General features: G+C 35.2%; 1 protein-coding gene across 1 annotated transcript in view; it reads left to right on the plus strand.

The window, feature by feature from the left end:
• Positions 1 to 14,898, plus strand: part of SNRNP200 (small nuclear ribonucleoprotein U5 subunit 200) — a 111,992-nt gene that overhangs the window by 56,926 nt on the left and 40,168 nt on the right. Inside the window, exons 23-30 of the mRNA XM_053718182.1 lie at positions 1,662 to 1,742; positions 1,823 to 1,906; positions 2,683 to 2,789; positions 2,867 to 2,985; positions 5,158 to 5,312; positions 7,734 to 7,923; positions 10,204 to 10,377; positions 10,603 to 10,763. Of these exons, the coding sequence (XP_053574157.1) occupies positions 1,662 to 1,742; positions 1,823 to 1,906; positions 2,683 to 2,789; positions 2,867 to 2,985; positions 5,158 to 5,312; positions 7,734 to 7,923; positions 10,204 to 10,377; positions 10,603 to 10,763 (1,071 nt within the window). The remainder of the gene's footprint in view (positions 1 to 1,661; positions 1,743 to 1,822; positions 1,907 to 2,682; positions 2,790 to 2,866; positions 2,986 to 5,157; positions 5,313 to 7,733; positions 7,924 to 10,203; positions 10,378 to 10,602; positions 10,764 to 14,898) is intronic.

A 14,898-nucleotide genomic window follows, 5' to 3' on the forward strand; every position in this document is an offset into this window, starting at 1 on the left:
GGGCTCTTCAAGCTCCTCCGTTTGAACCTATGCATTCATTGGACATTAAATTACTTTCTTGGAAAGTTTTGTTCCTTTTGGCAATCTCTTCTGCCAGAAGAGTTTCTGAATTATCTGCTCTTTCTTGTGAGTCTCCTTTTCTGATTTTTCATCAGGATAAGGCGGTGTTGCGAACTTCTTTTGAATTTTTACCTAAAGTTGTGAATTCCAACAACATTAGTACAGAAATTGTGGTTCCTTCATTATGTCCTAATCCTAAGAATTCTAAGGAGAAATCGTTGCATTCTTTGGATGTTGTTAGAGCTTTGAAATATTATGTTGAAGCTACTAAGTCTTTCCGAAAGACTTCTAGTCTATTTGTTATCTTTTCCGGTTCTAGAAAAGGCCAGAAAGCTTCTGCCATTTCTTTGGCATCTTGGTTGAAATCTTTAATTCATCTTGCCTATGTTGAGTCGGGTAAAACTCCGCCTCAAAGGATTACAGCTCATTCTACTAGGTCAGTTTCTACTTCCTGGGCGTTTAGGAATGAAGCTTCGATTGATCAGATTTGCAAAGCAGCAACTTGGTCCTCTTTGCATACTTTTACTAAATTCTACCATTTTGATGTATTTTCTTAGTTTTTGGTAGAAAAGTACTTCAGGCAGCGGTTTCAGTTTGAATCTTCTGCTTATGTTTTTTTTTTTTTTAAACTTTATTTTGGGTGTGGATTATTTTCAGCAGGAATTGGCTGTCTTTATTTTATCCCTCCCTCTCTCTAGTGACTCTTGCGTGGAAAGATCCACATCTTGGGTAATCATTATCCCATACGTCACTAGCTCATGGACTCTTGCTAATTACATGAAAGAAAACATAATTTATGTAAGAACTTACCTGATAAATTCATTTCTTTCATATTAGCAAGTCCATGAGGCCCGCCCTTTTTTTGTGGTGGTTATGATTTTTGTATAAAGCACAATTATTCCAATTCCTTATTTTATATGCTTTCGCACTTTTTTATCACCCCACTTCTTGGCTATTTGTTAAACTGAATTGTGGGTGTGGTGAGGGGTGTATTTATAGGCATTTTGAGGTTTGGGAAACTTTGCCCCTCCTGGTAGGAATGTATATCCCATACGTCACTAGCTCATGGACTCTTGCTAATTACATGAAAGAAATGAATTTATCAGGTAAGTTCTTACATAAATTATGTTTTTTTTTTGTTATTTTGGCTTTATCTTTTTAATTTTTTTTAGTATGTATTGCTATTAAAATAAAAAGGTAACTAATAAATTACTCCAGACACTCTGGTGTCTTAATGCCCTATTTTTGAAACTAATAACAGTTTGGATTGTATCCCATGTATATAGTAAAGAAATGTTTGAAGGGAACAAAGTGATTGTATTATCAGTCACACTTAACTAGTATTGTATGTATCATCCTCTAGTGCCATTTTTATTCAATATAACTTTCCAAGATAGTATATTTCAGGTTGCTTGTTCTGTGATGTTTTTAAAGACCTTCAGAGGGACTGCTAGATAAATCGCACAAGCTATATATAAAATGGAATCTCTTTCCTAGACATTTACACAAAGGTCCAGTGCAAATAGGATTAAAAGATGTATGACGGTAAGAAATAGGGGTGTTATTACTAGGGGCTTAATTTAATTCTGTTTGGTGAATAGGAGGAGAAGCTGGAGCTGCAGAAACTGCTTGAGAGAGTTCCTATTCCAGTTAAAGAAAGTATTGAGGAACCAAGTGCCAAGGTGAGTCTCACTGACAGCCAACTCTTATTGTTGCGAAATCATGTACAGTCACCTGACTACTGCTCTCTATCTCCCTACAGATTAACGTCCTTCTCCAAGCCTTCATTTCACAACTGAAGCTTGAAGGCTTTGCCCTGATGGCAGATATGGTCTATGTTACTCAGGTACAGTATCTTGAAATGTAGGCGGTTATGAGCTAGGATACACGTACTTATATACAGTTTGTGTCTGTCAAAGAATCCCGTCAATACTTGAGTCTTATGGCAAGAGTATGCAAATTACAATTCAGTGCAGAGTTGTAAAAAAAAAAAACGCACCATATTTTCGGGTTGGGGTTTCCAGTTTTTTTTGTTTTTAAAGGGACATTCCAGACAAAATTTGAAATCTACATGGATGCATCTCAGCTTTGAATAGAAGCATTTTTTGTACTATACGTGTATTAGTAACAATGCTTCTAATAAAAGCTATAGCTGTTTCAAATATGTATTTAAGTATGCACTGTGCACCAGCATTCAGAGAGCCTAAGGTGCTTTTATTAGCTGGTAATGACTCAATTTGCATCATTGCTGACATGATGCAAGCCCTACTGGAGCTCTGAGCAGCTGTAGTATTTAAAATGCTAGTGCACTGAGAATATCCAGTAATGTTTCACATGCAGAGAAAAATGCTAACTCCAAAACAGTGATAACTTTTACTAGAAGCATTTTTGCCAATACATGTATATTGTAAATATTTTTCTGTTCAAAGATATGTCAACTATGTGCATTTACATTTTGGCCAGTGTCCCTTTAAATTGTGGTTCAAATAATGCATTTGTAGGACATTATATTGTGTTGATATTTAAAAGCTAGATATATGCACTGAATTGTTTGTATTATTATATTTAACTGATCTGTTCCATGCAACAAATGATTTTCTCGCCCTGTTTTTGCTCCCGCAGTCTGCAGGACGTCTTATGAGAGCAATATTTGAGATTGTGCTGAATAGAGGATGGGCACAGCTTACTGACAAGACTCTGAACCTCTGCAAGATGATAGACAAGAGAATGTAAGCATCACGTTGGTCTATGGTCATACTCCTCCTTTTCTGTTGGCGCCACTCTGAGCTCTAACGTCTTGTTACAGGTGGCAGTCCATGTGTCCATTGCGCCAGTTCAAGAAGCTGCCAGAGGAAGTGGTAAAGAAGATTGAGAAGAAAAATTTTCCTTTTGAACGGTTGTATGATTTGAACCACAATGAAATAGGTGAATATATTCAGTATTACCCTCTTGTAGGGAAGGATCTGTATCTTATAGTTTGTATCTTTCTCATTTTTTTCCTCTTTAAAGGGACATGAAACCAAAAAAAAATTATTTCATGATTAAGATAGAGAATACAATTTTTAACAACTTTCCAGTTTACTTAATTCTATTTAATTTGCTTCCTTCTCTAGTTATCCTTTGCTGAAAGCTTTATCTAGGCAAGCTCAGGAGCAGCAGAGAACCTGGGTTCTCGCAGATGATTGGTGGCTGCATGTGTGTATATATATATATATATATATATATATATATAAGGGCTGCAACTAACTTATTTTCATAATCGATTAATCGACTAATCGGATAAAAAGAGAATCAATAATAGTTTTCTATATTTTAAATAAAATCCACATAATGAGTGTTACAAATATAAACTTCAGACTAAAACTTTACATTAACACAACTGTTTCTTCAATTTTTAAGCAGCAGAGCACAGTTTTATAATTAAACAAAACAAAACCACAAACTGTTTGAAAAGAGGTAGAACTAGAAAGAGTTAGACTATCACTGTTAATAACATTCTGTTGTTCACTCTTTCAGAAACTTTGCATTGAAATTCAAAAATCTCAACATGTCCACATGCTTCTGGCTAAGGCTGGTTCTCTGTTTGCAGCTATATTTCCTGCAGCAGAGAAAAGGCTGTTGAGGTGTATAAGTAGGGTTTTGCCAATTTCACCAAAGTGGGATATTTATCTTTGTTAACTCTTCACCAATGCTAAGTGTTTTCTACCTTGGCAAGGGACCTCTTAATAAAGTAACCGTTGACTTCATTCTAACATAAAAATATCTTGAATATCTATATGCAATGGTAAATAACCAGCTATAAGGTTAGGGGAAATATCTAGTCCACTCTAAAAATAACGAATTATTGAGGTTGAATCTGGTACATATCACAATTTATTAAAAATATAAAAAAACAATAAAAAACAAGATTAAAAGCGCTAAGGACTGTATATCATTAGCCCTTTAAGGACACAGCTTTCAGTTTGCTCAATTGTTTTATTCCGTCATATGTCATATCCGAAAAATTCCGTCATATGTCCTTAAGAGGTTAACAGCACAAAGCCTTACACATTTATTTATACAGTACATATAATCAGCAATAGCAAGCAATACGCTAATAATTGTGCAAACAGATAATAGTGCACATCAATTTAAATAACTCCCATCAATCTAGGGGAAAGGTGTAAACAACAAGCTTGGCACTATATCATGAAAAGCATAGTTCCAAATTACCAGATTTAATATAAACAATCCAAATGATGACTATTATATCTCGGTTGCACATGTCCTGAAAAAGTGAAAAGTAGACGTCCTTTAGGCTAAGGACATAACCATAAAACACAATACCATATGCAGGAGTTCATTTGAGGGAAGCAGCTGGTGTTGTGCACAGACCAACTAATTGCAAACCGATTAATCGATTATGAGATTCGTTGACAACTATTTTCATAATCGATTTTTATCGATTATGCCGATTAGTTGTTGCAGCTCTAATATATATATACACAAAAAACTTGCACTCACTGGTCTTTTTTGTGAAATATTTACTTGACAAAAAACTGACGTTTCGAGGACAATGTATCCCCTTCTTCAGACCTGGTCTGAAGAAGGGGATACATTGTCCTCGAAACGTCACAGTTTTTTGTCAAGTAAATATTTCACAAAAAAGACCAGCTATTTTTACTAGCACCCTGGCAGTTGTGTAAAGGTGAGAGTGCACCTGCTACGAGTGTGTGTGTATGTATGTATGTATGTATGTGTGTGTGTATATGTGTGTGTATGTATGTATATGTATATGTATATGTGTATGTGTGTGTGTATATATATATATATATATATATATATATATATATATATATATATATATATAATCTTGATTGTGATTGGCTCACCCATGTGTTCAGTTAGAAACCGTTAGTGCGATGCTGCTCCTTCAACAAATGATACCAAGAGAATGAAACAGATTAGATAATAGAAGTAAATTAGAAAGTTGTTTAAAAATGTATTCTCTATCTGAATCATGAAAGAAAATGTTGGGGGTTTCATGTCCCTTTAAATGAGCTTTGTGTTATCCCACTAATATGTGTTATGCTTTCTTTTCCTTTTATCTTGTCCTAGGTGAACTGATCCGGATGCCAAAAATGGGGAAAACAATCCATAAGTATGTTCACCTTTTCCCAAAGCTTGACCTAGCTGTGCATTTACAACCCATCACTCGTTCCACTCTAAAGGTGGAACTTACAATTACGCCAGACTTCCAGTGGGATGAGAAGGTAGGGGATTCAGGATTACAATATAACGGTTTACCAAGTTCACTAAGGAGACTCTACAACATCTCCATCTTTATCAGCCTCTCTCTTTTTCAGTTCCTATTCTATTCTATGCAGTATATTCTCTAAAATTTCGGTTATCACTCGATTATTTAGTGAACAAGCCAAATGGAATAACATTGGTCAGTTAAAGGGACAGTACACTGTAAAATTATTTTTATATTAATGTATTTTTCAATGACTTGTTATGCAAGCTGCAGAGTATAAAATGTATGAGAAATTGCATTTTCAGGTTTGTGTATATGAAGTAGCTGGTTTTGTGCTTTTAAACCACAGCCTATTATAATGGGCTGAGCTTCAGGTAATATCATATCTCATTCTGTTATCACTTTGTGTACACACACTTGCTTCCTTATCTTATATTTGTCTGGAAAACTAAGCTCAATACTTAGAGAGAACAATGGAAAATTATCATTTTTTTACTTAAAGGGACAGTAAACACCAGAATATTTATTGTTTTAAAAGATAGATAATCCCTTTATGACCCATTCCCTAGTTTTGCATAACCAACAGAGTTATATTAATACACTTTTTACCTCTGTGCTTAATCTTGTATCTAAGCCTCTGCAAACTGCCCCTTATTTCAGTTCTTTTGATACTTTCATTTTAGCCAATCAGTGTGGGCTCCTAGGAACTCCACGTGCGTGAGCACAGTGTTATCTATATGAAACACATGAACCAACACCCTCTAGTAGTGAAAAACTGTCAAAATGCCCTGAGCTAAGAGGCGGCCTTCAAGGGCTTAGAAATTAGCATATGAACCTCCTACATTTAGCTTTCAACTAAGAATACCAAGAGAACAAAGCAAAATTGGTGATAGAAGTAAATTGGAACATTTTTTTTAAATGACATGCCCTATCTGAATAATGAAATTTTGTTTTGGTCTAGACTGTCCCTTTAACTATCCTGCACCCCACTGGGAGTGTAATTTCTTCTGCTGGTTGTATTTACTTAGGCTATTCAATAGCTGAGACTCCAGTACCAAAACTTTCAGTATGGGTTGGGAAACCACAAGCTAAATCAGCTATTTCAAAGGCCAAAGTAGGGGTAAAGGAGCTACTTGTAAACAATGGATCATTAGAAAAATGTAAATGGAATAGAAAATTTGGGTGATTCTTAAATGGATATTGTACTGTAAAATTGTTTTTCTAATGTTTCTAAAAAGTGTTATATTAGTATAAAATGTACCAAAAAGTTTTTGTATCTGAAATAATTTTTGCATTTTGAAACCACAACCTAATTCTCCATACTTTCAAAAAAAAAAAAAAAAATGTGAAAATGAATATTTTATTATCTGTCTTTCCCACCCCAACTGGGAGTTTAATTTATTCTGCTGGCTCTTGTTTACATAGCTTTTATTACTGTAGTGTTGACATTTTCAGTATAGGTGGTGGTTTCAACAGGCTGAAGCTATTTCAAATGACAAAATAAAGGTAAAGGATCTAGTTGTTAGCAATTTAATATATTCCAGCAGGTAAATTAGGATAGAGTAAAAAATACCAAACTAGTCTTTAATATCTTTTTAAGGATAAACTTCCTTTTAATAGGCTTTTAGTGACATACATTGTTTACCATTGCTTATACATCATTCTTAGTTTATAATTGCTTTAAATGAATAATGTCCTTGTGATGCTTTACATATAGAAAATACATTAATATCAAATAAATTTGAAAACTATGCCAAGGTTGTTCCACCCACAGTGAAAAAAATATTGACCCACTAAGCATGTTAAAGGATCAGTAACTACAATAGATTTGCATAATCAACAAAAGCATTATAAAAATAAAATACAATAGCACTTAGTCTGACCTTCAAATGAGAGATTTTTTTAGTTGTCTATTTCTTCTACTCCTGTATCATGTGACAACCATCAGCCAATCACAAATGCATATACTTATATTCTGTGAAGTGTTGCACATGCTCAGTAGGAGCTGGTGACTCAAAGTGTAAATATAAAAAACTACACATTTTGTTAATGGAAGTAAATTGGAAATTGTAAAATAGCATGCTCTATCTGAAACATGAAAGTTTAATTTTAACTTGAGTGTCCCTTTAATTGGTAAAAAAAAAAAAAAAAAGGTATGTTTTTATACCGAGATATATATGTAAACACATAGTCCCTAGTCCCCACACAATGTATGTAACCACAAATATGTTCTTTTTCATGTAAGGACAAAGAATCGCATGTACACATTCATAGAGAAACCTTGTAGGATAAATGTGTATTTAGCGCTAATTAATGGAATACGGTTTTGTTTAAAAACGGTTGCGCTCTATGACTAGCTCGAATTCAGCGACTAATCAATGACCTCCTACTGTTTTGATTAATTTATTTAAGTATAATTTCTTTTTTTTTTCTGCAGGTCCATGGCACATCTGAGGCATTCTGGATTCTGGTGGAGGATGTAGACAGTGAAGTGATTTTGCACCATGAGTATTTCTTGCTAAAAGCAAAATATGCTCAGGATGAACACTTGGTCACCTTCTTTGTACCAGTCTTTGAGCCACTTCCACCTCAGTACTTCATCCGTGTCGTCTCTGATCGTTGGCTGTGTAAGTATTTCAGCAGTGAGGATCTTACGAATTAAACTTTTCCTGATTCAGATAATGCAATTTTAAAAATAATTTTCCAGTTTACTACAGTCATAAATTGACTTTTGTTCTTTTTCTATGATTTTGTTGAAGAGCATACCTAGGTAGGTTTGGGAGAGTGCACGTGTCTTGAGCATTATATGGTTGCAGTGTTTGCTACAAATATTGTAAACATTATACATACAGTCGATAATGAGAGCACTATTGGAGAGAGGTAACCTTTTGCATGATTTATTTCAGGACAGATATGCAGGTTTTAATGAAATGAAAAACATTCTGTATTGCTCTTTTCGATAGACTTAAACAATTTTTTAAAGACTTTAATATCATTTCAAATTGCTTTGCTCTGTAATTCAGTTAATCCTCACTAAATGTAATGGTAGTCTTACATCTTGCAAAACTAATAACTAACTAAAAACCTCTAAAATAGATAATACATTTTGTCTTTGCATATTTTTTTAAACCTCGACTTATTTGATTCTAGAATGTTTCCTTTATCGCTGCCTTTTCTACTAAAAGGTTCTTTTTATGTATCTGCAACCATTTCAACAAATATCTTAATGATCCAAAATAAGTTGTACCAGTTACATGTTTGGTAAGGGCATATATATTGATCAGGAAATACATTAGATTTACATAATAAACTATGTGATAAAAATACAATGCAATAGCACTTAGTAGGGCTGCAACTAACGATTATTTTCATAATCGATTAATCGGCCGATTATTTTTTCGATTAATCGACTAATCGGATGAAAAATAAATAAATTAATTTTTTCCTATATTTAAAATAAAATCCACATACTGAGTGTTATAAATATAAACTTCCGACTAAAACTTTACATTAACACAACTGTTGGTTCAATTTTGTATGCAGCAGAACAAATTTTTATAATTAAGCAAAACAAAACCACAAACTGTTTGAAAAGAGGTAGAACTAGTAAGAGGGAGACTATCACTGTTTATAACATTCTGTTATTCACTCTTTCAGAAACTTTGCATTGAAATGCAAAAATGTCAACATGTCCACATGCTCCTGGCTGAGGCTGGCTCTCTTTTTTGCAGCTATTTTGCCTGCAGCAGAGAAAATGCGCTCAGATGGTGTTAAGGTGCCTGAGATGCATAAATAGGGTTTTGACAATTTAACCAAGGTGTGCTATTCATCTTTGTTAGTTCTCCACCAATGCAAGGGGCCTATCTAGTCCACTCTTAAAATAAAAGATATATACTTAGAGGTTGAATTTGGTACGTATCCCAATTAATTAAAAATAGAAAGAAAAAAAAAGCCTTACACATGTATCTATAAAGTACATATAATCAGCAATAGCAAGCGATCCGCTAAAAATTGTGCAAACAGGTAATGACATCAATTCATATAACAAATGCCATCAATCTAGGACTAGGTTTAAATTACAAGCTGGGCACTATATCATGCAAAGCACAGTCCCAAATCACCTGATTTTATATAAACAATCTAAATTATGACTCCTATTTTATTTCTGGGTTGCACATAAGACAGGAGTAGTTATAAACTTAAAAAGAAACTTATAGTGACCAGAAAAAGTGAAACGTAAAATGTCTGTAGACGTCCTTTAGGCTAAGGGCATAACTATAAAACACAATACCATGTGCATAAGCTCATTGGAGTAAATCAGCTGGTGTTGTGCACAGACCAACTGATTGCAAACCAACTATTGATTATGCCGATTAGTTGTTGCAGCTCTAGCACTTAGTCAGAACTTCAAGAGAGTAATAGATTATTTTTTTTTCTGACATATTTCAAAGTTAGGTCTATTTTCTCTCCTCGTGTATCATGTGACAGCCATCAGCCAATCACAAATGCGTTTATGTATACTCTGTGAAGTCTTGCACATGCTCAGTAGGAGCAAGTGACTCAAAAATTATAAATATTAAAAAAACTGTGCACATTTTGTTAATGGAAGTGAATTGGAAATTGCTGTTCTATCTTAATCATGAAAGTTTAATTTTGAGTGTCCCTTTAAGCAATGTTTTCCGCCTATGTCTAGTTGATTAATTAATACAACCAAAATGTTGATTCCTATAAGTTCCATAATAGTACATGTGTGTATCTATCATCTATCTCATTAAAATTAGTCTATATAAATTGAGATATTGCTTTAATATCCATTCCTTTTTAAAGGCATTATTTTTGTTATTTGTTCATAATATTGTACTTTGTAGCTATTGTATAGCTGTTGTAATTGTAATCTGTTTTTTCAGCCTGCGAGACACAGCTGCCAGTATCTTTCCGGCATTTGATACTGCCTGAGAAGTACCCTCCTCCCACTGAACTGCTGGACCTACAGCCCTTGCCTGTCTCTGCCTTGAGAAACAGTGCTTTTGAGAGCCTATACCAAGACAAATTCCCCTTTTTTAACCCTATACAGACACAAGGTGAGAGATTTTTACTATTGGAGATAGATAGATAGATAGATATATATATATATATATATATATATATATATATATATATATATATATATATATATATATATATATATATATATATATATTCTAGAGAGAGAGAGAGATATATACATATACACTCCAATAGTATGCATAATTGTATATAATTCATTGAACCCTCCTATTAATGTCTGTTCTTATTTTCTCCACCAGTTTTCAATACTGTGTATAATAGCGATGACAATGTTTTTGTGGGTGCACCTACTGGCAGTGGAAAGACGATCTGCGCAGAATTTGCTATATTAAGGATGCTGCTGCAGAACTCTGAGGGCCGCTGTGTGTATATCACCCCTATGGAGGCTCTGGCAGAACAGGTATGTTTTTTTTTTTTTTTTTTGCTGCAGACAAATTTATATATGTGTGTGTGTGTAGGTTATGTGTATATTCTAGTAAATACTTCCTTGTATGGCAAATAACAGGTTAAAGTAAATAGATTCAAATACAGCAGGCGTTGAGACACCTAGCGATGGTGATGTCTGATAGAAATCTCTTTTGAACAGGCATTTTATACCTTCTGATCTCACATACACCAAAGAAAAGAATATTCTCTTACATTCTACAGTTAAAAATAAGTTTGTTTAAAATAAAGTAGGTGTGTTATAACAAAATATACATTTTGTGACATACGACATTAAAGCAGTGAAGATGTAATCATAGATAAACACAGTCTGGTATTAAAATACATTCTAAAAAGAGGAGGGGGATTGTGTGTAACTGAAGCTATGATTCTAGAAATTACTAGAAAGTAACCTCTCAGCTAAAGCCTCAGTAACAATAATGGATATAATAAATGCACTTAATAAATAAAAATAAATATTCAAGCCATGAAAACTATCCATTATCTCCACAAAGCAACTGTATTTGTATATCTGCAACTTCTGCAAGATCTTTGTTATTGGAATTATACAAATAAATTAATATTCTATTTAGGCACAAACAAAAGCCTGTGAAGTCTAAAACTAATTTATTTTATAAAGTCACAAGTCTGGATCATTCGGTCAAAGGGGCATAAACATTTTTTTCCCCATGGTTCAGACAGAGAATACAATTTTAAACAACTTTCCAATTTACCTGTTATCTAATTTGCTTTTTTCTCTAGGTATCCTTGTAGGCTCAGGAACAGCAATACACTACTGGGAGCTAGCTACTGATTGGTGGCTGCAGATATATGCCTCTTGTCATTGGTTCACCCAATGTCTTCCGTTAGCTTCCTGTAGTGCAGTGATGTTCCTTACACAACGAATACCAAAGGAATGAAGCAAAATTGCTGATAGAAATAGATTGGATAGTTGGTTTAAATGGTATGCTCTATCTGAAGCCTGAAAGCAAACATTTTGGGTTTCATATCCCTATAAATAATGTTGTATGGCTGCATTTAATATATATATATATATATATATATATATATATATATATATATATATATATATATATATACACACACACTCTCTGGGTAGTGTTTGCTGATTGGCTACATTTATCTACCAATCAGCAAGTGGCTCCTAAGCTTACATTCCTACTTTTCAAATAAAAATACCAAGAGAGAAAAGATAATTTGAGTAAATTAGAAAGTTGCTTAAAATTGCATGCTCTATCTATCTGAATCATGAAATGGGCGGTGCTTGTGGCGGTAAAAGTTATCTAAATTGCGCACTTGTTGTTCTCTCCCTTCCTGTATATGGAGGAGAGATATCTGCATCTTAACGTTTTTTTAAATTTAACGGTTATTTGCTAGCCTGTCATTACTGTAACGGCTCCAGTCTGGATTCCGGTTTTCCTGCAAGGTAGGCACCTCAGCAAAGCTGTTTGAGGTGTTAAAGGGACAGTCTAGGCCAAAATAAACTTTCATGATTCAGATAGAGCATGTAATTTTAAACAATTTTCCAATTTACTTTTATCACCAATTTTGCTTTGTTCTCTTGGTATTCTTAGTTGAAAGCTTAACCTAGGAGGTTCATATGCTAATTTCTTAGACCTGTAAGCCCACCTCTTTCAGATTGCATTTTAACAGTTTTTCACCACTAGAGGGTGTTAGTTCACATATTTCATATAGATAACACTGTGCTCGTGAAGTAATCTGGGAGCAGGCACTGATTGGCTAGACTGCAAGTCTGTCAAAAGAACTGAAAAAAGGGGCAGTTTGCAGAGGCTTAGATACAAGATAATCACAGAGGTTAAAAGTATATTATTATAACTGTGTTGGTTATGCAAAACTGGGAAATGGGTAATAAAGGGATTATCTATCTTTTAAAACAATAAAAATTCTGGTGTAGACTGTCCCTTTAAGACATTTTTATTTTTCAATACCTTTGTAAAATAAAGCAGTTACATTTTTGTATTTGTTCAAAAAATAAAACTGTTTCAGTTTTGCATTGCATAAAAAATAAAGCAGTTTCGTTTTAAAATGTAAAGAAACAGTAACGTTTTTTTCTTTATTTAAATTGTTCATAATTTAATTATTTAATTATTTATTTTTATTCTGTTAAGATGGACCAAGACTTTGTTACAGATTACAGATGTCCTTTATGTTTAAATGCTAATATTGAACCACCAATTCCTTTTTGTTCCTCGTGTTGAGAGAACATTAAATCTTAAGGATAGATTTTTTGAGCCTATATTGTCTAGGACGCCAGTGCCCTGCACTTTCTCTATTACTCCACCTGGACTTACCTTGCAAGACATCGCTTCCCTAATGTCATCAGCGGTATCTGATGCGTTGTCTGCTTTTCCCATGCTGCGGGGAAAGCACAAGAGGATATGTAATCAATCAGTGAATAAGGTTGCTGACACAGTAGTGGCTATTCCAAATGTTTCTTCCCAGAAACCTGAAGAGGAAGATACTTCGGTAGCATCTGAGGGTGAAATCTCAGACTCAGACAGTGTAATACCTTTAACCGATACTGAAGTTGTTTCCTTCAGGTTTAAGCTTGAACACCTCTGTTTGTTACTTAAGGAGGTTTTAGTTACCCTGGACGACTCCGACACTACCGTTGTAGTCAATCCTAAGAAGTATTTTGACGTGCCCTCCATGGTGGAGGTATTTCCTGTACCAGATAGGGCTACATAGATTATTGCTAAGGAATGGGAGAGACCGGGTATCCCTTTTTCTCCATCCCCTATATTTAAAATGAGGTTTCCAATAGCAGACTCTATCAAGAAATCTTGGCAGACGGTACCCAAAGTGGAAGGGACAATTTCTACGCTAGCCAAGAGAACAACTATTCCCATAGAGAATAGTTGTTCCTTTAAGGATCCTATGGATAAGAAGTTAGAGGGGGTTACTCAAGAAAATGTATATACACCAGGGTTTACAATGGCAACCTGCGGTTTGTATTGCTACTGTCACTAGTGCGGCAGCATACTGGTTTGATGCGTTGTCTGATTCTATTCGGACAGACACTCCCCTCGAAGAAATCCAGGATAGAATAAAGGTCCTTAAGTTGGCCAACTCCTTTATCACTGATGCTTCCCTTCAAGTTATTAAGCTGGGAGCTAAGATTTCTGGTTTTGCCGTACTGGCCCGCAGAGCGTTATGGTTAAAATCTTGGTCTGTGGATGTGTCATCTAAGTCTAAACTTTTGGCAATTCCTTACAAGGGAAAGACCTTGTTTGGGCCGGGTTTGACGGAAATAATTTCTGACATTACAAGAGGAAAGGGCCATTTCCTCCCTCAGGATAAGAGAAATAAACAAAAGGGACGTCAGAGTAATTTTTGTACCTTTCGAAATTCCCTCTTCCAAGCAGGAGCAGTCCAAGCCTTCCTGGAGGTCCAATCAGTCTTGAAACAAGGGAAAACAATCCAGAAAGCCTGCTATTGAATCAAGCATGAAGGGCCTGCTCCCGATCTAGGACCGGATCTTGTGGGGGGCAGACTTTCCTTCTTCACTCAGGCTTGGGTTCGAGATGTTCAGGATCCCTGGGCGGTGGACATCGTGTCCCAGGGATACAAACTAGAGTTCAAGACCTTTCCTCCCAGGGGCAGGTTTCTGCTTTCAAGACTATGTGTAGACCAGACAACAAGAGTCGTTCTTACACTGTGTTCGGTACCTCTTCGACCTTGGAGTTCCTGTTCCGATGCAGGAACGGGGTCTGGGGTTCTATTCCAATCTGTTCGTGGTTCCCAAAAAGGAGGGAACATTCAGACCAATTTTAGATCTGAAGAGTCTAAACAAGTTCCTCAGAGTGCCGTCCTTCAAGATGGAAACTATTTGTTCCATTCTTCCTTTGGTCCAAGAGGGTCAATTTATGACAACGGTAGATTTTAAAGGACACGTACCTGCATGTTCCCATCCACATGGACCATCACAAGTTTCTAAGGTTTGCATTTCTAGACAAACACTTCCAGTTTGTGGCTTTTCCATTTGGCCTTGCCACAGCTCCCAGAATTTTCTCAAAGGTTCTGGGATCCCTGTTGGCGGTGCTCCGATTGCGGGGCATTGCAGTGGCGCC

This window comes from Bombina bombina, chromosome 6, assembly GCF_027579735.1.
Source record: "Bombina bombina isolate aBomBom1 chromosome 6, aBomBom1.pri, whole genome shotgun sequence".
NCBI classification, from domain to species: Eukaryota; Metazoa; Chordata; class Amphibia; order Anura; family Bombinatoridae; genus Bombina; species Bombina bombina.